General features: G+C 50.4%; 1 protein-coding gene across 2 annotated transcripts; it reads right to left on the bottom strand.

Moving 5' to 3' along the window:
* Positions 1 to 7,338: 7,338 nt before the first annotated feature.
* Positions 7,339 to 21,245, bottom strand: LOC117890185 (zinc finger CCCH domain-containing protein 13). 2 transcript variants are annotated; one of them, XM_034794890.1, is made up of 9 exons: positions 21,087 to 21,244; positions 12,035 to 14,021; positions 11,500 to 11,970; positions 11,376 to 11,469; positions 9,066 to 9,254; positions 8,848 to 9,005; positions 8,324 to 8,770; positions 7,955 to 8,261; positions 7,339 to 7,896 (listed from the first exon to the last, which is right to left on the bottom strand). In XM_034794890.1, exons 1-9 carry the CDS (start codon positions 21,211 to 21,213, stop codon positions 7,690 to 7,692), a joined length of 3,987 nt encoding a protein of 1,328 aa, XP_034650781.1. In that variant the 5' UTR covers positions 21,214 to 21,244; the 3' UTR covers positions 7,339 to 7,689. The 2 variants fall into 2 exon arrangements, with proteins under 2 accessions (XP_034650781.1, XP_034650780.1); XM_034794889.1 differs by having other exon boundaries at positions 11,376 to 11,970; positions 21,087 to 21,245.
* Positions 21,246 to 21,866: the final 621 nt, after the last annotated feature.

Genomic DNA, 21,866 nt, shown 5'->3' with positions numbered 1-21,866 from the left:
AGTGTGCGTGTGTGCGTGTGTGTGTGTCTGCTGTTCCACACTATTCCCGATCAAAATCAAAATCCTACAATATAGTTCGCCCAGGCATCAAGAAAGCAGCCCACACACACACCTGCCAGAGGTGTTGGAGCAATGAAAATATATACAAAACACAAATGAGAAGGCCACCGAAGCCTCAGATACCCTCGCAGAGTCACACTTTTGGCAACTGCTCCACATATGCAGTGCAGCTGTGTAGGCAGAAGTGTTTGGTGTCAAAAGATGTGTGTGTGTGTGTTTTGAAAGCCAGAAAACCATAGTAATACGAGTGCGCAGTGCCTTTGAGAGCTGAGAGGGTGTTCTCTTCTCAGTGGGTAATGCCGGGACTGACTGTGCTCATGGACAATAGGCTGTGCTCTGCCTCTCTGTGGTGTTGTATAAATTGGAGGCAGTTGCAATTAATGATACGCCCCAAAGTAGGCACAAAGAGCGGTGCAGGCAGCAGGCACTGCATTTGCATTTGCATTCAGGAACAGTAGCAAGAACAGTAGCAGCAGCTGCTTGCATGCATAATAAACAAAGCAAAGGGTGGAGGGGTGAGGAGAGAGAGGAAAAAAGAATAGAAGGTAAATTTAATGTTGCTGCGAAATGAAATGAGTATGAGAATGCCCCAGCATCGGACACTGCCCTGCGCCGTTGTGGCACATTATAAACTTTGGCCGACTCTTAAATAACGCTTACCACCAGGTGCTGCAGCTGGCACAGAGTCTAGCCAACCCAGATGTGTGGCAAGGAGTGCAGCTGCGATTCACAGGCAGGTGCAAGGTCCTGTAGCTGCTGCATAGAATGTTTTTCCCATGTTAACTGCAAAGAAATCATAATTAAAGGAAATGCAAAGCAATATTTCTCTTTGAATTGTTTATTTCTCGTTGAAGTTGTCTTCTTTTGCAGCATTTACTATTGAGTTCTCTGCACTGCTTTAAACATTACTTAACTCGAATGTTTCATTTCTTCTTTCAGCCTCTTATGCAGCTGGAAAAAAGTAAGTTTTAGCAGCTCTTTATTCGGGAGTTCTTGTAGCTTCAACCACCTCAATCTTGTTCCTTTGGTGCCATTGCCTCTGCCCAAGTGTACAAATGTGCCAGGGGAAAGCCTCATGTGTGTTTGTAGTTGCAAGATAAACATCAACGTCCAAACTAGAAACAAACATTAAGAAACCGAAGAGCAAGTGCACAGCCAAGTTGGCATTTTCGGTAGCATTATTTCGGGCCACGTCCAGAGGTAGAATAATGGGCATTCCCGGCAGATGGAAGAAGGCCAAACAATTAAATATTTCAGGACAACTTCTGCTGAACTCTGGCTGCAATTTGATGTTTTTGGAAAATGTGGTGATAATTGAAAGAGCAGTGTCCACCGGGCAGCAGCAGCCGAGTCTCTCCGGAATGATAATGGGACATGACAACTCCGACACAACACAAAACAACAGAAGCCGGACAAAATGCAGACCGAAGAGTCTGCCCAACTGCTTGGCCAAAGTTTTCAACCTAAATACTCGATACGAAAAGTTATTTGAAAGCGACATTGGCCGAGCACTTAACTGGAGTCAAACACCCGGATACACAGACAGACCCAGACGCAGGCTGACATCTGATATATTTGCCTGACATTTGCCTACACGAGAGAGAGAGAGAGAGAGCAGAGTGCGGTGGAGGCTGACGAAGGGGCGGGAGGCAGTGTTGGGGATTAGCTAACCCTTCCACTGGCCTTCGATGGGGCACCAGGACAAAGGGCTGGAAACATGCAATCTTTTATTTAATGAGTGCGAGTCAACAGCTCAACTTCAAACTGACACTTTGCGCCGCAATCTTTGGGGGTCATGTGACAGTGTGACACTGTGGCAGCAGTGGCAGTGGCAGCATCAGCATCAGTGGCAGAGCCAGTGCCTGATTCGGGTCGTCGTTGGCAAATAGTTGCTGCCATTGACTGCTTTATTGGGGACACGCACACTCACACACACACACACACACGGATGAGTTATTAAGCCATGTTTGTGCTTGTCTCTGGCTGCCACACATTTTCATTGAGGAAATATCTGCAGACCGAGAACGGTGCTCGGGGCAGGGGTCCAAGGAGCCTTTCAGCATCTAGCTTTTCAGGCGTGATTTAGAAACTTTTCAAATATGTTGCCACACACCCACACACACACACACACACATAGGGGGCAGAGTGGGGTATGCTGTAAGAAATCTCTGGGGGCTGCTGCTGGGTGCCAGCAACTGTTGCTCGAATCTTTTGATCTTTAGAGATTAGAGTTGTGGCGGCTAATGGTAATCTCCCTAATTGTTATGCTCTTTTCTCCTTCCCTTGGTGATATTTTATCGCGTGGACCACAATCTTTTCTCTCCGTGCATGTCTTAGCTGCCGTAGGGGCGGGTCTCCCGTGCGCTTGTGATCTCTGACTGGGCAGGGTATTTGATTGAAAAATTCAGTGGAGCAGAAGGCCAACGCCTGGCGCTACAAGTCCATGTGCTGCTTGGTCAACAGATGTGCGATGTGGCTGCCTTCTGATAGCCAGAGCCAAAGCCAAAGCCAGAGCTGCTGCTGTTCACAGGAGTTTCGTTGGTTGGCGTGTCAGTCAGGTGAACCATTGACACATAATACATAAATAAAAGCAGATACAGATACAGATACAGATACTACCTACCATTCGTGTTCGTATTTGTACAGGTTACAATATTGTTCAGTCGACCGCAAATTAGTTTCACATCTCCTGGGCTGCTGCTGCTGCTGCTGCTGCGGCGTGGCAGGATCAACACCGAGAGAGAGAGCGAGAGAGAGCATAAATAAATTCATGGATTCATCCATAGATATGTACTGGTTCTGGTCATATTTGTTCGAGCCTCCCTCCGTTCTTTATGTGTTTATTTTTGCGTTTAATGCTTGCCAATTGCAGCTGCCCGACCGAAAGCAAACAAAAATATTCCCCGAAACGTTGGCGGGATTATCAAATCAAGTATACCACGCGTTGGCCCCACCTCAAGGTTAACCGCCCAACAAAAATAGTACAACAAATCCTGACCATGGTCAATGCCTGACATGCAGCAGAGGCGGCTGCCCGACTGACTGCCCTCTCATCCCTACCGTACTCACACGCAGAATAGGTAGCAGGAAGCGTTTTAATGATGTGCAGCTTCCGCAGTAACATTTTCCACATCATGTTCAGTGCATTGCAATGAGAATGCCTCAGACAGCTGCCCAGCAAGGGGCATCTTTTGGTCGCATCGTTGGGACTTGTTTTCTTAGTTGTTTTGTTTACGCGCTGCGCTGGACACATAATTTATTTTGGCTGCGATGTCCTTGCGTGTCTCTCTGTCTGTGGGTGGAGTGGGCGGCGAGTGGGTGGCGCCTGTCAGCGCCTTGCAGATAAGCTGACTGCGAGAAATATGCCCGCCCGAATGCTCCCTAACGAATGTGCGAATAATGAGGAAATGGAAGGCGTAGCGAATGTGGTGCCCTCCGCGGCAGAGATCCACAGATCCCCAGCTCCACAGACCTTCAGAGCCACACTCTGTGTCTGTGTCTGTGTCCTGCCGACCGCCAAAAGACATAAATAAAACGCACTACATCGACTTTAATTGGTCACGCCGGCCCGTAAGGGAATCCGAATGGGAAAGCGCGGCTAAAACTGCGAATAAACAGTTGGCGGTTTCACTGCCAGCGATGGTTGCCACGAACCCAAACTCACGACTCTCGAGGGGAGATATTTTCCTTGTGCATTGTGGCTCTGCAATTAACTCGTGTTGTGTCGTGACTCACATGGAGCACGCGCACATCCCCAAGAAAGCGGAGTGCCCTGCCACTGGTCTCTGTGTCGCTCTTTGCTGCTGGAGAGGAGGTTAATATGGGCAACTGATTTATGTTTGGCAACAGTCGGAGGGGTAAAAGACACAGACACTGAGACAAGAGCAGAAACAGTCGGTACACGCTACGGACGTGGCCATCTTCAGTAGCCGGCGCCAGACGCACGCGGCACATCCTTCATCCTTCAACGTTCGCCAGCAACAACGAGCTGGCCGGCCCCGTATCTCCCCGTCTCTGGCCATGGCCCATGGCTTGCGTGGCTCATCGTCATCGTTGGCATTATAAATGATTTTAATAATTTGAAACGATTTGTTTAGTTCTGCATCAAGTCGGATAAACGTCGATGATTAATTAGCAGAGAAAGGCGAGGGCGATGGAACCACTATGCCGGCATTATCTTAGCGTTGGTGGATCCTTTTTGGTATCCACTTGGCATCGCATCCACATTTAAATGTGAACCCAGTACACGATGCTCCTTCCCTTCCCTTCCCTCCCCTTCGCATTGGCGTTTCCCTAATCAACTTTTTGGTTTCATCTCCGCTCCGCTCCGCTTCTCTTCTGTTTTTGTCGGTTTGGATGTGTTGTGTTTGTTGATGCCCCAAAAAGCGAAAATTAATTGGCGCCTCCATGCAGACGATGCTCCATGCGCTCTCTGATGCCCGCTCTTCGTTAATTGATAAATGGTTGTTGCTGCGGGGAGGGGGAGGGAGGGGACTTGTTTGTGGCACTATCTGCTTCCGACACATGCAAATGTTGTTGCTCCCGTTTGTTTCCCCTCCCCCACCCGTTTGCTGGCTGGCCCAGAGAGCGATGTGTTATCATAAATGGGATTTGTCTACCTCATGCGCCGCGCCGGGCCGGGCCGGGCCCTTTTCCCTTTTGGATTTTTCCTGCAATTGCCAGTCCGCCCCCAAATCAATTGGAGTAATTAAATTTACAGAAATATAATTATTTACACCATGCACAACCATTTGGATGCCCGAACACACTCAACGAATCCAATTTATGCCCGAGATGTGTACATGTGTAAATATTTGCCCTGAAATGCGAACAGAACTCAAATTGAAATTATTGTTAAAGGCAACACACGCACACGCACACACACACAACCACGAATATCCCTTGTTGCATGCAACTGCTGCTGCTGCCCTCCCTCTCTGCATCTCTGCCATCTCTGCTCCGTGCCTTACTCTGCTGCTGCTTTGGCTCCGACCTCTGCTTCTGGCCATTTATCTTGAATGCCATGCTGGCCAGCAGAACATTAATTCTAAAAATGTTTGGACATTAATTAGGACCACTCATTGGAGCCGGTTGTGCTGCAGGTCTCCCTCCACATAGATACATAAATAGATGCAGATAGAGCATCCAACGTGTCCTGTTTCCGACAGGACAGAGCATCTCTCACTTCGGGGCGGCAAAACCCAATTTGTCAGCACTCGCATTATTGACACATATAATCCATAATTGTCAACATTATTTGCCCGGATTAATTCAAGCCAATAAATTGAACTGAAAAGAGTTGTGGCAGCAACACGAGCCTCGCCGAGTCCTTTCTGCGCCTCTCCGCCTCTCCGCCTCACCGCCGGGCATCAATTTATTCGTTGTAATATAATTTCACTCTCTTTTTCTGTCGACAATCAAATGTGGGAATTAATAATCGAGCCAGGGGGGACATTTTTTAATATTTTATTTCATCATGTTGCGGAGTCAAGCCCTTGATTGTTTCATAATCCACAATTTGCATTTGCAGATGGAATTTGTTATGTTCCAGGGCAGGGTTGCTGTTAAATTATCCTCTAATTAGACGGATTAAACTAATTTAAAATACGAGTAAATATTATTCCGCGCTGACAGTGGACGGGCCTCATTAGGCGATGTGCCAGCATATGCTGAAATATTTAATTGAATCGAGTATCGAATTTGTACACTTTGGTAGAAACTTCTTTGCCCCCCATCCTTTCTTGCTTACGTAAATGCATTCAATAATTCTTAGTTTTTATGCAACTGCCTGCCCCCCTCTGTAACTTGAATGCGAACTCTTAATCACATTTGCTGCTGCTGCTGCTGCTCCCATCTACTTGGTGGCACCTGCAAATGCGTTTCAATTACTTAGGATAATTAAACGAGTCCTGCACCTTCCAGGCAAATGGGCAGGTGAATGGACAAGGATAATGAATGAGTGAATGAATGGAAAAATGCAAAAAACAACTGCACCCATCGTGTGGATGACAGATGACGATGATTGTCTTCAAGGGACAATAAACATCAACTCACTTTGTGTCCGCATTATGTCAACTTTGTATCACATCGTACGAGTACTTGCGCTAGAGTCCGCATGGAAAACCCGTGGGGAAAACAGCTGCTGATTGAATGACGCCTGCCGCTGCCAGCACGGATTAATAACCACCTCGTCCACGCCCATTGAGGCCAGTGAGCCCGAGGTGCTTATACCATTATCCGGTGGAAGGCCAAGAAAAGCGAATTTCCCAAATAAATCTTGCTCCGCTTCAAGAAAATATTCCATCGCAATTTTTTCATTACTTCTCCTAGCTCCGCCTCCTCCTCTCCTGTTGTGTGCACCCTCGGCGAGTGGAGTATATTGATTTTGTCGGAGGTAAAACTACAGGCGAGCGTGTCTGCAGACCTGTTAGAACCTTAAAGATCGCATCTCTAAGCCATATATTGATCCCTTTGTAATGACACCATGCGGCTATAGGTGCCGAAACCTAAAACTCCGATGATATACCCCGTATCTAGCCTGTTGTTGTTCCTTTTCTGCATAGTTTATGGTGCAGGGGGGTGAGTGGGTGTCGGGTGGACCAACGGATTTCCATATAAAAACAAATGGACGCTGCAAAGTTATAAATTTATTGCTTAACTTTAAAATACCACCGCCGCAGTGCAGCGCTCGAGACGGCGGCAAGCGGGAGAGGTCGAGAGTTCGATAGAGAGGAGAGGAAGAGCGAGGGGGGAGCGTCAGTATTTCTCGCAATTACGAGTCCAGGGGCATCCAAGGGGGGGCAGACAGGGCGGAAAGTTGCAAAAGCGTGCCGGCGGAAATGTGTTTTTCGCTGTGTCGAGTGTTGAGTGACTGCGAATAATTTATTAGCTGCGTGAAAAATAATTTATGCTGAGTTTTTTTCACCATCTTCTTGCCCTTGCTGTTGCATGCTGCAAACAGCGGCAGGACCGGGAGTCGTGGCCTGTGGAGCGGGGCTGTCGGTCCATTTGCACCGTCGGTCATGGACTCGCAAGCCGATGCATCACAGCAGATGCATTCAATCTAAATCAAAAACATTCAATCGCCGTTCGAGAGCCACTGCCCGCATGCGTGCGTGCGGTGGGTAACTCGGCTAAGCGGCACAGTTTTAGAGCAACTGTGACATGGGCTTAGTGCGTGTAACGAGCGTGTAGAATTGGTGTCTACAAATGTAGCTGTGGAGTAGAATGTATAATTTTACACTTGGTTCGAAAAGTATGCAGACACTGTCCCGATGCTTCGTTTAAGTTAAAATCTGGTACGTTTATTAATGTATAATTATTACTGGAATACGAATACGAGTACGATTACATTTTACATTTCACATTTTTAAAAATATGACGAGAATTGCAACAAGGGTTAGAGAATTTCCTACAGACTAAGCAAACGGCAGGCATCTCCTCTCCATGGCCCCTCCTCACATACCATCTTCTCCTATCTGCCATGTCTGGGATCCACGGATGCTACGTCTACGTCGGATTCGAATTCGAATTCGAATTAAGGATTACGATTAGAGTTGGGCATGGTTAACTCGGGGAAGACAGGGGGGGGACAGAGCACCGGTGAGCAGTGGAACGCGCTCTCGGAGCTCACTTTGTCTTGGCGCTCCGTAAATTCGATGCAGAGAGCACGGACCGTGGCGGAGGCGGGCGATCGAGGCTGTCCATGTGATAGCGACGCGACGGCGTCAACGTGGACGTCGACGTCGACGTCTCATTCTTGCGGCCCAGGCGACTCAGGGTGCTGGCACTGGTGGCTCCATTGTGCGGCGGCGGCTTGCGTGGCAGTGTAGACATCTGCAAAGAATGAAGATGCAGACCCAGAAGGGAAAGGGCACTGCGACTGGGCACTCACCCGCTTATTCTGCTCCTGGGAGTAGTTGATCTCGTAGCCCTCGCTGATGTGCTTGGGCTTCCAGGGGGCCAGCATTGACACGGACCTGGACACGGTGCGCGTCATGGGCTGGAGGGGTGGCGGCTGCTGCTGCTGCTGCTTGCTGGCTCCACCCTTGCGGAGATCCTCGCGGGACACGGAGCGGCGACGCAGGTTGTATGGCTGTGGGATGTCGCCCACTGTGGTGGCGTGCAGGTAGACAACGCTCCGCTGGCTGTGAAGACTCGACTCGCCCTCGGTGCCCGAGCTCTCGGCAGGAAAGCGATCCCTGAAAAGGAGTTCCAGCGAGTTGCACTCTCTCTCTATCTCTCTGGGACTGTAAGGACTCACCTGCCGTAGCCGACATTTTCCTGGCCCAAGCTGGAGAGGAGTCCGCGACGCTCTGCACTGCGTGCGGGCTTCGGTGGCCCCATCAGCGGGCGATCCTCGAAGCGCTGACCCCGCTGACCCTCCGCAGCCGATCTCTCCAGCGACATGGCTCGCTGCGTGGAGCTGCGCTTGTGCCGCTCCGCCGGCTCTGGCTCCGAGCCGCTCTCCGAGATGTCGTGCAGTTCGCGGGAGCGCGAGTAGTGCCGCCGCTTGCGGAAGTCCACCTCGTCGCTGCCGTTGTCCAGATGCTGCATCGAGCTGGCCCGCTGGCGACTGCTCACTGCCGACTGACTGCCCTGCGACTGGCCGGAGAGCGTGTGGCGATAGTCCCTCGAGGGCGGAGGCGGACTGCGGTCCAGATTATAGGCACTCTGCGAGTGCTTCGACTGGCCCAAAGACGGACGGCTTCTGCGGATTGTATTGGATTGGAATGGACAGTTTGGATGAGCTCTATCTGGGGGATCTATCTGCTGCTGGAGGTATACCTGGGCATGCTGCTGGCCTTTGAGATGGTTGGCGGATTCGAGTCCAGATCGGTGTCGCCGAAGAAGCGCAGGTTCTTGGCCGGTGCCGCCGTTGCATTCCGTTTGCTGCGCTTCAGGCTGGAGGTATTTTCACTGTGTCCATTGACAGACACATTCAGCTGAGGGGAAGATGAAAATGGGACTTGATGATGCTCCATCTAAAGGGTAATCCAACTCACCTCCTTGGGACTGCTCTTGGCCCGGCGATCCAGTGACTTGAACCAGCTCGTCTTCTCCACCTTCACCGGTGTCGCCTCCTTGGCCTTCTGCGGCAGTTTCTTGGGCGGCTTGTCCGCCGAGCTGCGCTTCAGCAGCAGGGGACTAGCTTTGGGCGTGGACAGGCGGCGTCGCATCGAGATATCGATAGTCTGTTGGCGGAAGGGTCAACAGGGAAGGATTTATGCATTGCTTTCGCTTTCGGGTCAAAGGTTTGCGTCACTTGCAACAGGTTGTGGCCTATGTGGGGCAGGTGGCCTTTGCACGAGCCGCGGCACACAGCGAACACAGCCAACAACAAAAATAAACTTGTTTTGCCTTTTGTGAATGCGAGTCGACAGTCGACAGTCGACAGCCAACAGTCGGCACTGTTTTTGGCCGGCCCAATGAAACTTTGGCCCACTTGCGGTTGAAACTGTATTAGGCAGGCAGGCAGGCAGACAGACAGAGAGGGAGAGAGGGAGAGTGTGGCGCGGAGGGGGAACTCTGAGGCTGAGGCCTGGTCGAGTGATTGGTTAAGGCCGCAATGGATATTGGATACTGGATATATGTATGCAGATTAAAGGTTTCATTCTCCTTCGATTGCCTCGCTCTTAAACACAGTTTCCACTAGAATATCGAATGTGGTGGAATGTCGCAGCACCCACTAAATAATCAAGTATTCAAATAATACAAAATAAGAGCCAGAAACCCAACGATCGATGCTCGAATATAGTTTATGGCCAATGGCGGATGCTGGCGGGTGGATGGTGGCCCATAAATAATCAAACAGAATTATTGACACAAATTTGTTCGTGGTTTCTTTTTCGGCATGTGTAGAATCTTTTGGGCGAATGAATGGCGAGGCACTTAACGATTTCTTTGGAACACGGCACTTCGGGCGGCAGTCGCAGTCGCGGGGGAGGGGGAGTTGGAGCGGCAACGCATTGTCCCAGAGATTGGGGCATGTGTTTACCACCGATCGGGGATGCCTTTTCCTTTTCCTCTCCCATCTCGCACGCAAACATAATTTTTGACAACGCTCAGAGGCGGGGGCGGGGGAGGGCGGCCACACCTTTTCGAGCCCGAACAATGGACACAGCGTGTGTGTGTGTGCTCCTGGAGGATGAGGATGAGGCATGCCGCACACTCTGAGACTTTGGATTGGATGGGACTGTGCCGCCCCCACTTGGTACATCCGGCAGAACGCAAAGTGGCAACATCCTCAAGCCGCTCTTAGACTTGGCCAAGAAATTCGCTCAAGCATTGCAAATTGGCTTGCAGCACGCAGTGGCAGCATGTTGCAGCATGTTGCATGTTGTGCAATATGGACGGCAAACACCTCGACAGTAGCTCAAATCGTTTTGGAATCCGAATTGGATTCGGGGTGCGAGTCTTAGCCAAAATCCCCATGCCCATGCCCCATGCCCCATGCCGCATGCCTCGCCCCCGATGTCTGTTTGCTGTTGCTGTTTCTGTTTGTCGTTTCGCTGTCAGCTTTCTTAATTTGCGAGCAAGTGACAGACGGACAAACTGACTGAATGACAGACTGACAGCGGCTGCGTGGGCCCTGCTTCTACTTCTACTTCTACTTCTGGCCTCATCGCACCTCTCTCAGGTCTCAGCTCTCCCATTTCCATCTCTGGCTTTAAGCCCCACTCTTGACGCTTTTGTTCTGGCTTGGAAATTTATACGACGCCTCGTCGCCTGAATAGTTTCGTGTTAACGTTTTTCGTTTCGTTTGCAATCTCTATTTGGCCAGTTGTCGTTTATTATTTAAGCACAGTCGCTGCCTCAGTCTCAGTCGCTGTCGAGTAAGTATTTCTTTATGGTCTTGACTGCTTTGATTAGGTGCGCGTATTCCATCCGCTACGTAGCACAATCCGAGCCCAAGATGTGCCTCTAAGTGGACGTGACGTCTTGTCGTCTTGGCCTGCCACCATTTTCGGCCAGATTGAGACGAAACGAGACGCCCACCCGACCTGGACTGCACGCCCATTGCTGCCCCACCGACTCGAGCAGGAAGTGGACACAGACAAAGACAAACACAAAGACAAAGCTGAACAAATACCCCGAGCTGAGCCCCAGCATCGACGCAAGTCTTGATTAATTCGAAATTAATAATAGTCGGCCATGGGCAAATGATCGTCTGGGGAGGGTCTTGGGATCCGATCCCAACCGATGCCCATCCACGCGGGTGAATGAACTCCGTTTGCTCTCTTTGTGGCGCCATCAATTGGGCATTAGAGCACCCAAAAGGGTCGAGGAGGGATCTTGGCTGGGGTATTACTCACCTTTGGTTCGCGTGAGTTCTCCTCGGCTAAAGCCTGATGCTCACGGTAGCGCGAACGCATCTCCTCCTCTCTGACCATGTAGCGTTCCCTCTCCCTCTCCCTCTCCTTCTCCTTCTCCCTCTCCTTTTGTTTTTCCTTGTCGCGGCGACTCAAGGTGCTGCTGTTGCTGTTGCTGAGGCGCTCCTTCTTGCCACTGGAGACGTTGCTGCCACTGCTGCGTCCGCTGCCGCCGTGGCTGCCACTTGCAGCGCCCGTGAACAGCTGCTTGACCTTCTCGAAGCCGCCCAACTTCTTGTTGCGCTTCAGCGTGCTGGAATCCTCGCGAGACTGCGACTGGGATTGGGACTGAGACTGAGAGTGCTGTTCGCGTCGTCGCAGCGTGCTGGTGGCCACCGGATACTTGTCCAGATGCGGATCAAAGTGGGAGCCATCGTCGATGGAGCGCTCCCTGTACACGTAGCTGTTCTCCCGCCTCAGACGCGCGGGGATGATGGCCTGCCGTTGCAGTTGGCGCTGCTGGGCGCTGTCGCGGCGCTCCTTCCTCAGAAAGGACTCGCAGGCCCGCATGTCATCGATGGCCGTGCGTTTGCGCCACCTGCAAAAAAAGGAAAAGGAATTCTTAAGATGAGAGAGAGAGAGAGAGAGAGTCGTCCACTCACCTTGTGGTTAGATCCCCGTTGAAGGACTCCTTGCGGAAGTCATTCTCAATGCCCGAATCGCCCTTGTCGAAGCTCCGCTGCTGCAGCTTGTCCCGCTTGAGGCTGCTCTGCCAATAGTCCTGCTGCTGCACCGCCGACTGCTGCTGCTGCTGCTGCTGCTGCTGCTGATGCTGGTTGGGGCGCAGCTCTGGCGAGGATCGGTACAGATCGGTGCCCGTCAGCTGCGAGTCGAGGCTCTTCGGCTCGTGCTCCAGCCTGTCAGCCGAGTTGTAGTCCCGTTCGCGCTCCCCCATCCGTTCTCGGTGCCGCGACTCGCGGATCTGTCCGTCCTTTTGGGTCTCCCGCACGTAGGTCTCCTTGACGCCGCCGTGGCCGTCATCGTAGTACTTTGTGTGCCGATACCGCGAAGTCTTCTCCATCTTGGGCAGCGTGCCGTCCACCTGGGAGCGCTCCTGCTGCGCCGGATACTCATTGGACAGCTCCGTGGGCCGCGCTGCAACCCGTTGGAAGCGCTCTTCATCTCTCTCGGGACTCAGGTAGACACGACCTCGATCCCGCTCCCGCTCCCGCTCCCTCTCTGGCTGTTGCTCCACTCTGTTGTGGCGCTCCAGGGTGGCGGCTCCCTCCCCGAAGCGACGGGTGAGTATGCGGGTCTCCAGCTGGGCCCGCCGGTAGCCCAGCTCGTCCAGATACGGCGCGGGGCTGACGCTGCGTATCACGGGCACAATGGGCGGCTCGGGCCGCCGGGGCGGGTACTCGTCCTCGTAGTAGACCTTGCGCGGCTCATAGCCCAGGCCCTCGTCCTCGTCGCTGAGGTTGCGGGGACTGAGCTGCTGCCAGGGCGAGGGCGAGTGCGAATGCGAATGCGAGTGGCTCACCCGAGGGGGCAGTGGTGCGGTCGGGGAGTAGCTGCTCTCTCCGGGACTGTGCTGTGCTCTGTCGTTGGCCCGGGGTGGCCTGGCGGGGGCGAAGTCCCGCTGCGGGGAGCGCATGTCCCGGCCGAGCGGCGAACGCTGGCGGCTCTCTTCGAGCGGACTGTGGTCCAGCTGGGCGTAGGTGATGCCCTCGTTGGGCCGGATGTAGGAGAAGCCCGGCTGACTGATGTGGGGCTGCGGGGAGAAGCGCTCCATGGACAGACGCTTCACGAGTCCGTCCACGGTGCGTCCCTTGGTGAGGGGCAGCCGCTCGGCCGGCTGCTGGGAGCTGTGCATGTTCTCGTTGGACTTGGCCCTCAGGGTATCGATGCGGTCGCGTATGCCCGCCGATATGGAGGCGGAGGAGGAGTGGCCGCCTGCTGCTGGCTCTCTCTTCAGTAGGGAGGCGTCTGGTTCCACCTGGGAGCGGCTGCGGTTGAGCAGTTCGCTCAGTCCCGACTCATCCTTCTCCCGGAGTGTGACCGCGTCCGACTTGCGCCTCTCGCGCTCCCTGAAGTAGTCCTTCTCGAAGAAGTCCTCCCTCTGGGCCTGCTCGATGATGGGACTCAGCTGCTGCTTGGAGGCGCTGCCCGTGGCTGTGGCACTGCCAGCAGTTGCTGCCTCTGGCCTCTTGGTTACTCTGCTCTCGGGACTCCGCCCGCCCACATCACTCTTGCTGCGCACTAGACGCCTGGCGCCGCCGTCCTCGAAGCGCGGATCCCGCTCCAGCTGGTTGACATTCGAGTCGCTCTTCCGGCTGAAGAGGCCGAAGATGGAGGGCCGCTTGCTCGCTGGCTTCTTGCTGGAGGCGTCGCTGGCACTCCTGGCCACCGGTTTGCCCTTCTTCCTGCGCGTCGGCAGCGAGTGGAACCGCTGGGCGTCGCTCTGGCGCTTCTGTTTGCTCCTGAAGTTGGATATATTTTCCCTGTCGCCGTTCTCCGCCTTGCTGTGATGCCTGCCCGCCTGGGCAATGACCAACGCTGCCTCCTTCCTTATGTCCGCTGGATCAATGTCCGGCGGCAGTTGATGGTAGCTCGCCACTTGGCTCGATTCGTATTCGCTGGGCCGTTTGCCTGCAAGAGAGGAGAGAGAGTCAGGGTGTTGGATTAGCATTGGGCTTACACGTACACTTTGTAGCTAGTTCCTCGAACTAGTTGTAATGACAAATTAGCACATCAGCCAGCCAGCCAGCCAGCCAGCCAGCCAGCCAGCGAGGCGATGATGTAATATCTGCCATGGCAGTTGGCTGCAAACAGCCGCCACAGTTTCAGCCACAAGTGTGAATTGGCCACAGCTGGCCGCTAAATAAGGCAAACCCCTCCGACCACTTGTCCAATTCCGTTTGAGTCTAACAATGGATGTGGCCCACGTCTGCAGCAGCAGCAGCAGCAGCAGCAGCAGCAGCAGCAGCTTGTCGGTCTCTTGGAACGGGGACTGTGATGTGCTCCGATGTGTGGGGAACGCTTACTCTGTAATCGGTCGCTGTAAGCGCTAATGGCCCATTGAAGAGGATTCCTCTGCCCGTTGATCTATCATCGGTCTGCAGTCAGTCTTCAGTCGGTTCTGTTCTGCTGCGGGAATGTAGCTCATAAAGGTTCCTCTTCCACTTCCTCACTTGCTGTTTTTTTGTTCTCTCATAATCATTATTATTTAATACGCCGAAAACAACAGCAAAAACAACAAAACAACACCGCACAGAACTGAGAGAACTGAGAAATGAAAAAGAAAAGAAAAACGTGCCACAGAACGAGCCAAACTAGATTTGATTTTCGTTGTTGCGTGATCTCTCCTCTGCCAGCCAGCCAGGTAGAACCTTCGGAGATCCCAACAAGCTGCTGCGGAATCTGTGATCGTACTTTTTCTTTCTTACATTTCTTTAGAGACTTTCAGTGCGCCGACTGACCACCCGCCAAAGGGGTCTGACCTTGTCTCTAGATCAACTCCAGATTCAGTCTCAGGCGGGTCTCCAGGTTGCTGCTGGCTGCTGGCTTGACCATTCACCTGCACAACCTGTCACATTTATGGGCAACTCGCAAGCCGCTCCCACATTCGCTGCGATTCGCGGCGCAGCCAGCAACCAAATGGAAAGTGACACCGATGTCTAATCGAAACTCAAACAACAATGAATAATGACAGAGCTGGGCGTGTCGTGTGCCAAATTGGTTTAGGCCAAATGGGATTGAGAAATTGAACAGATCGAGAGAACAGAATATAAATGTAGAGGGGGGAATTTGAATAGGGGAATCGGAGTGTGGCGAAGGGGGGACCAATGCTGGGAGTGGATAAGCCAAAGGCATTCCACACTCCATTCTTCAGCTTCCACTACAAACAGCTCATACACTCGCATGTGGCATCTCTTTGCAATCAGCTGTCTGTCAAGGCAGTATATGTGTCAAGGTGAAATGTTGCACCAGCAGGGACAGGGGCATGGGCAGGGGCAGGGGCCGCTGCGATGCGATCATGATGGTTTCGTTTTGTCGAGAAGGCACATCGCACATCGCACATCGCATGCCCATTCCATTTCAGCTGGGGGCGTTTTCTGTTCGTTTCTTCGTTTTGTTTTTGTGGAGGCAACAGGAAAACATAAATTCGCACTAAGCGACAGCATAGCTCCGTAGCCCCGTGGCTCCGTGGCTTGTAGCTGAATCTGAAACTAAATTCAATGTCGGTTAACCGTAAACCGTCGTTTCCCAGAGTCTCTGCAACAATGAGTGGCCGCTGCCGCTGCTGCTGCTGCAGTTGATTGATTACCAACAGTGCACAAGGCAAAGGCGCTGAAAGCCATTCATTAATCTAATCATTGATCCAGTTACTGCAATGCCACGCCAGCTACCAGCTATCCAAGGGGCAGCTATGACTTTGCACGGATCCTTTGCTGATCATCCCATTCCATGCTGAACCTTTTTCGTTTTTTCGCTGATGATTTTGGAAAAGTTTTGCGATAAAATATTTCTGATCCACTTTTTGCAACTGGCCTCCGTTAGTGTTTGGCCCCCGGGTGCCATTGCTTCGGTTCCGGTTTCGGGCTCTGGTTGCACGTAATTTGCGTCTCGTGATAGCCAAGGTGAGCCTCCACTCTGCCGCATGCCGCATGCCGCATGCCACAAAACACACTGACCAACTTTGAGCACCAAAAAAAAAAGTAAGGCACGTAAGGAAAACCAACAAAAATCAACTGAAACTCATACAAATAATGAAATCTGCGCTTTGTGGCACGACTTTCACTTGCCACAAGTGGTTTTGTTTATTTTTGTCTGTTTTGGGCAGGGTGAGCTGACGGAAAGGGGGGACAGGGTCCTGTTTTTCGATGGTTTTAACTTAGTTTAATGATACAACGCGGTAATTGTCTGTCGATGATGATGATGATGCGACGACCTCAACTTTGCTTCATTAAGAGCAACCACAAAGACACAGCCAGCAGCCCCCTCCCCTGCCAACCCACAAGAGATAGCAAAACGTTTTAGTTGGCAAAATGCTTTATCCCCTGCTGCTGCTGCTGCTGCTGCTGCTGCTGGCCATGTCAGTGACAAGATAAGGTCGAATCGAACGTCTGCTAAATGGAGAATTCGCCCGCATTCTGCCCCCTGGTGCAGCTCTACGTCTGAGGCTGGGTTCGGTCTGGGCTCTGTGGCATGCTAAAGATGTGCCTTGGGCTGCCATGGGGTATTTCAATTAACCGCCAGCGCACTTTCGATTTCGTTTGAGAGGCATCTGTGGCCGATGCCTTGGCCTAGGCCTAGACCCTGGCTCTGTTTTATCTCTAGCCCCCTGCGACAGGCCGCATTTATTTTGTGCATGGAAAATAATTTAATGCTGCTCGCTGCTAATCGTCTGCCCCTGTCTGTCCCTGGCTCCTTCTGCTAATCACATCAAAAGCGGCGCCGCGTCCTTGAGACTGCGCCTCAAGTATGCAAATAGGCGTGTTGCATTGACATGATCCCCCTACACCGCCCCCGCCCCCGCCCATGCTCCCTCCGATGCAACTTCGAGTGCAGACTGCAAGCTGAAACCCAATTAAAATTGCTCGCTGGCTGCCCCCCACCCCGTTCCAGAATCGATTTCGGGAGGGGTGAGGCAAGGGGAACTTTCGCCCAAGAACGGAGGCGAGGCAAAAGACTTCGGCGACAAACTCGTTTCTCGCTCGGCAACTGCGAGAGAGAGAGAGGGAGGGCAAGAGAGAGCGGAGAGCGGCGAGCGGAGAAGCTGTCAACGAAAAGACACGAAAACATTTCAAGTTAAAGAGAGCTCCAAAAATAATCTGCGACTCATTTCAATACACATTTCGATAAACAAATGACGCAATCTGCGTCTGCAATTTGCGTTTTCCCCTCTTTATTTGTATTTGTATTTTCTGTGTATTTGCGACAACTGAAGTTGATCTGCGGATTGATCGACAACTCCATTTACCCGAAATTTAGCCAAAATTAAATTCTTAACACACACGCACTCGAGGGGGGCCCGGGGGATGGGTACGCTATACTGCCAATGCCAATCAGGCTGAGAACCCGACTGCGTCCAATATCAGCCAGAGACTGAAAGCAAAGCACTGAAAGCACAGCCACAGTCCCAGTCGTCGACGACGACGACGACGTTGACTGACTGCCTACGCCAATGTCATTGCGACCAAAAGCCAACACAGAGTCAGAGTCAGACCAAGAGCCAGTGGCAGTGGCAGAAAATAGTGCGAAATTTGTGGGCAGGCAAGCCAAAAGCCGAAAGCTGAGAGCTGAGAGACTTATTAATTAAGTTTGCTCTGGGGAGCAGAGCACAGGGCGCAAATAAAACAAAATGATGTATGCAAATGATGTATTAATAAAAAAGCATAAATGGCATTTTAATAGTGGCCTTCCCAGACCCCAAAGATGGCACGAGCAAGAGCAGACCCACACAGGCAGGCAGCAGGCAGACAGGCAGCAGGCAGAAAAAATAACCAGTCGACTCTTTGACAAAGTTCGCACTCGGGCAAATCAAATGTGGAGCTGTGGAGCTGTGGAGCTGTGTGGAGTGGCAGTAGCGAATCGAGAGTAGGAAACGTAGCAAATCTCATAATAATGACTTGCTCATTGCCTAATTAAATTAATTAATTAAATGTGTATGATCTCATTAAAGCGCAGGCACTCGCTCGCTCGCTCGCTAGCTGGCAGCTGCCACATAATGGGGGGAAATGTTGTGGCATACGGAGAAATGGTGAGAGCACCTATTACGCAACTGTGGCAACTGTACCTCGAGTCTGAAGCCTGAAGCTGTGGATGTAGCTGTAGCTGAAGCTGTGGATCTGTGACTGAACCAGAAACTGTCCTCCTTCAAGCCCACGCTTCTACTTGGAGTAACGCTGTGTGGACTTGTTCTCGCTTAACGCTTTTTTAATCGCCCATGAAAATTATGTCATCGACATCGCCATCGCCATCGCCGTCTCAGCTACCCAGATACACGTTCCGACACACACACAAACACCTGCTGTAAGGCTGTTCGAGACAGAAGGTCTCTGGCTGTAAGGACGCTTCCAGATTGGCATAATTTCAAGTACGAATAAAGGAGATGGAAAACAACATTGTACGCCTTCGAGAAAACTTCAACTGGCAAAAGTGCATGTAGCCAGGCAGCAGCTGGCATCGAAGAGACCCGATCCGACCTGCGACTTGCTTTAGCCAAATTTGTCGCTTCGCAAGGTTGAAGCTGCATAGTCGAGGCTTGCCTGTACCAGGCAGTCGCCGACCAGCCTCAAATTAGTCGTCTTTCAGTTTATTTCTCTCGTTTTACAGCCAACAACTTTGACTTTTGACTGCACTGTAATTTAGCCGTAAATTCACATGTTAACTCGTGTGCTGAGTGGAGTGTAGTGAAAAATGCTGCCTTGTGTGTGCCCAGCGGGCGAATAATTTTCCGTCTTCTCTTTTTCGTGGCTTCCATCATTTTCTGGTTTGCGGATTTTGCTGCTTGCTGCTTGCTGCTTTGTTGCGTCAAAATTAAATCATCATTAAATCTGTGTTTTACACATAATTGCTTTAATTTGCATGCCAAAATAGCTGAGAAAGAGAGACTGAAATTCGGTTTACAAGTTGGGGGATTCAATTAAGCTAAACGCTTGTGACAGATGGCCAAAAAGTAAAGAAACATTTCACATATCCCATGGGTTGGCAGAGAGATCTGCCAGTAATTGCATTTACAAATTGTGTAGATCTCCCTTCAAGCAAAAAATGAAACAAAAACAAAAGGGAAGCCCCCACTGAGAGTCTTCTTATACCGAAGAGCTGCCATTAAGTGAAGGTTAATGGATGATATTTGTACAAAACAAATTCAGCTACTGGCAACTCCAATTAAACTGCTAATTAAAACCAATTTAATCCCATTTGTAGAATGACAGAAATCGCAGAATCTGAGGCAGATTGGCTCAATCTTTGTTACATTTTTTGGTCCGACCTCGACCAGCAGCAGCATTTAACTAAACAAATGCAGAAATTGCAATTAAATTCGTTAGCGTCCAGGCAATTAACCATCGCGGGGGTAACCGAAATGGCAGGCATTTAAGGCTGCGCATTGCGCATTGCACAACATGAAAATCTGGTCCATAACCATTTTGGCCAAAGCCGAACAACTGACACACACTAGACACTTTCAGCTTAGCCATAAGGACGTACGAGTATGGTTAATTAGCAATGGAAATCCATAAGGAAATGCCAACAGCCAGCAGAGAGTGAGCTCGAGTACTCCGTAAAACTCAACTTTGGGGGGAGACCCCAGAAAGGCAGAGAGTCAGACAGTCAGACAGATCGGAGGTGAATGGCTGAGACTTGCAGTCTAAATAATTAACATTTGTGCAGGTTTTGTCATAATCAATTTTTAATTTCTCCATTCCCCACAGGAAAAAGATCACGACGACAGTTGCCATAAATACCATCCAGCTATGAAATAAATCCCATGTCGTTGCTGTCTCTGCTGCCAGACATAATCATAACAATAATAATATAGTCGAAGCCAAGTGGCTGCTCTTGGTCTGTGTCTGTGCCTGTCTCTGGCTCTGGGGTCCACCTAGTTGTCCGTCGGCTGTCCGACTGAGAGATGTGCAAAGTGATACTGCAGCTGGCTCTCTGCTCTCTGCTGTTTGCTCTCAGAGCTAGTTGTTGCTGCGACTCGCAATGCCTTATAAAATATCAACTTATTTTAAATAGTTATATGAGGCTATGGGAGTAGGGGGACAGCTCTCCACTTTGTCTTGCAGTGAGTGTGAGTGTGAGTGCGAGTGTGTATGTGTGTGTGTGTGATGATTATTCTCAAGGTAAACTACATTTTATTGTTGAGAGGCGGCTTTTGTTATTATTATTATTTTTATCGCTTTTGGCATTCGTTCTGGCTTTATTCGCCCACTACTAGCACGGTTTCTTTTTGTTTTTCTTTCTTTTTTGCTCCCCAGCCATATGGAAAACCTTACAATATATTTTTTTTTGCACTAAATGAAGGAAAACTTCAAGAGTTTCTCAATGTTATGCAAGCGAAGAGGGAAAGCCTCTGGGCCCATCCATCCATCAAGACTTTGTGTTAGAACAACTACTCGCTGGGACTGACTGACGGACTGACCAAGCAAATGGGTTGCATTCGAGGGGAGTGTGGGCTGCGGGCCTCGCCACACTACACAAAGAATTAAGAGCCACAAATGGTGGGGGAGCAGATCAATCAACAGTTTGTTTAAAAAATGGAAATAGATAACATTTGATCAATGCAAAGAGAATAAAAGGTAGTTTATGAGACTGCAGAGAGACACTCTCAAATTTCACACCCTGCAAATAAACACAAATACCCTTTGCTAGGGTACACAAACAGATAGGCAGATCGTATATGTATATGTATATGTACATATATGTATATGTATATGTATATGTACTATGTATGGCTCTTGGTTAGTAATTTGTTTTGTTGCTGCTTGGATCGTTATTGATGAGATTTCTTTGGCTGGTTTTTTGCTTAGAGTATCATTAGAGAGAGAGAAGTTCGTGTTGCTGGTGGATTTGCTTTTTGTTTTCTTGCTTTTGATGATGCGCGTGTTGGTTATTTACAAGCAATTGGGGTTACGCTGTGCGAGGGAGTTGGATTCCTTATCAACACACGCAAACACACACGAACAAACACACACACACACTGACCTATCCGCTTCACGTGCACATCCCGGTTGAAGCTGACGCGTGGTCCACCATTTGTGGCTGTTCCTGTTGCTGCTCCAGATTGCTGTTGCAGTTGCTGCTGCTGCTGCTGCTGCTGTTGTTGTTGCATCTTAGTATATTTGTGGTGATTTCCTCTCTCTTGTTTTGTATTTGTTCTCTCCCTTTCTGTCTCTTTGTTTCTCTTGATCTGTCTTTGTTATTCTCTCTCCTTTCGGGGTATCTTCTCTATGGGAAGAATTTGAAACCCTAAGTGAACTTTCTGTGCGACAGTCTCATCGAGCTGCTTGAACTGCTTTTCGCTTTTTCCATTTAAGCAGGGAAATGGAAATTTTTGTTTAGCTGCAAGAAGAAACAATTCTCAAATATATAAACATCTATTCTCTGTGCGGGGGATTTCACTGTTTGGGTTTGTTACTTGTTGTGTTTGTTATTTTGTGATTATTTGCCAGCCAGATTATCTGATTATCTGATTATCGTGCTTATTATCCAGCTCGAGTTAAGAGCTCTGCTCGCTGTTAGACTTGTTACACGCGCTCCACTCCACTTTACTCCACTTCCTCGTGTTTGGTTTTAGTTTTAGTCTGGCTTTTATTTATTTTGTATTTGTTTGTATGTTTTTGGATGGGTTTTAGCTGTACTTATGCTAGATCTGGCTTAGGTACGTGTCCGCTTGGCGAGAGAAAGTGTTGTTACAATTAAGTGACTTTTGTTAAGAAAAGGAACGTAGACAGACAGAGCGCAGAAGCCAAAGTAAAGGTATTT

Source organism: Drosophila subobscura, chromosome E, assembly GCF_008121235.1.
Source record: "Drosophila subobscura isolate 14011-0131.10 chromosome E, UCBerk_Dsub_1.0, whole genome shotgun sequence".
NCBI classification, from domain to species: domain Eukaryota; kingdom Metazoa; phylum Arthropoda; class Insecta; order Diptera; family Drosophilidae; genus Drosophila; species Drosophila subobscura.
The sequence above is the reverse complement of the archived record's forward strand: the minus strand, read 5'-3'. Positions and strand labels throughout refer to the sequence as shown.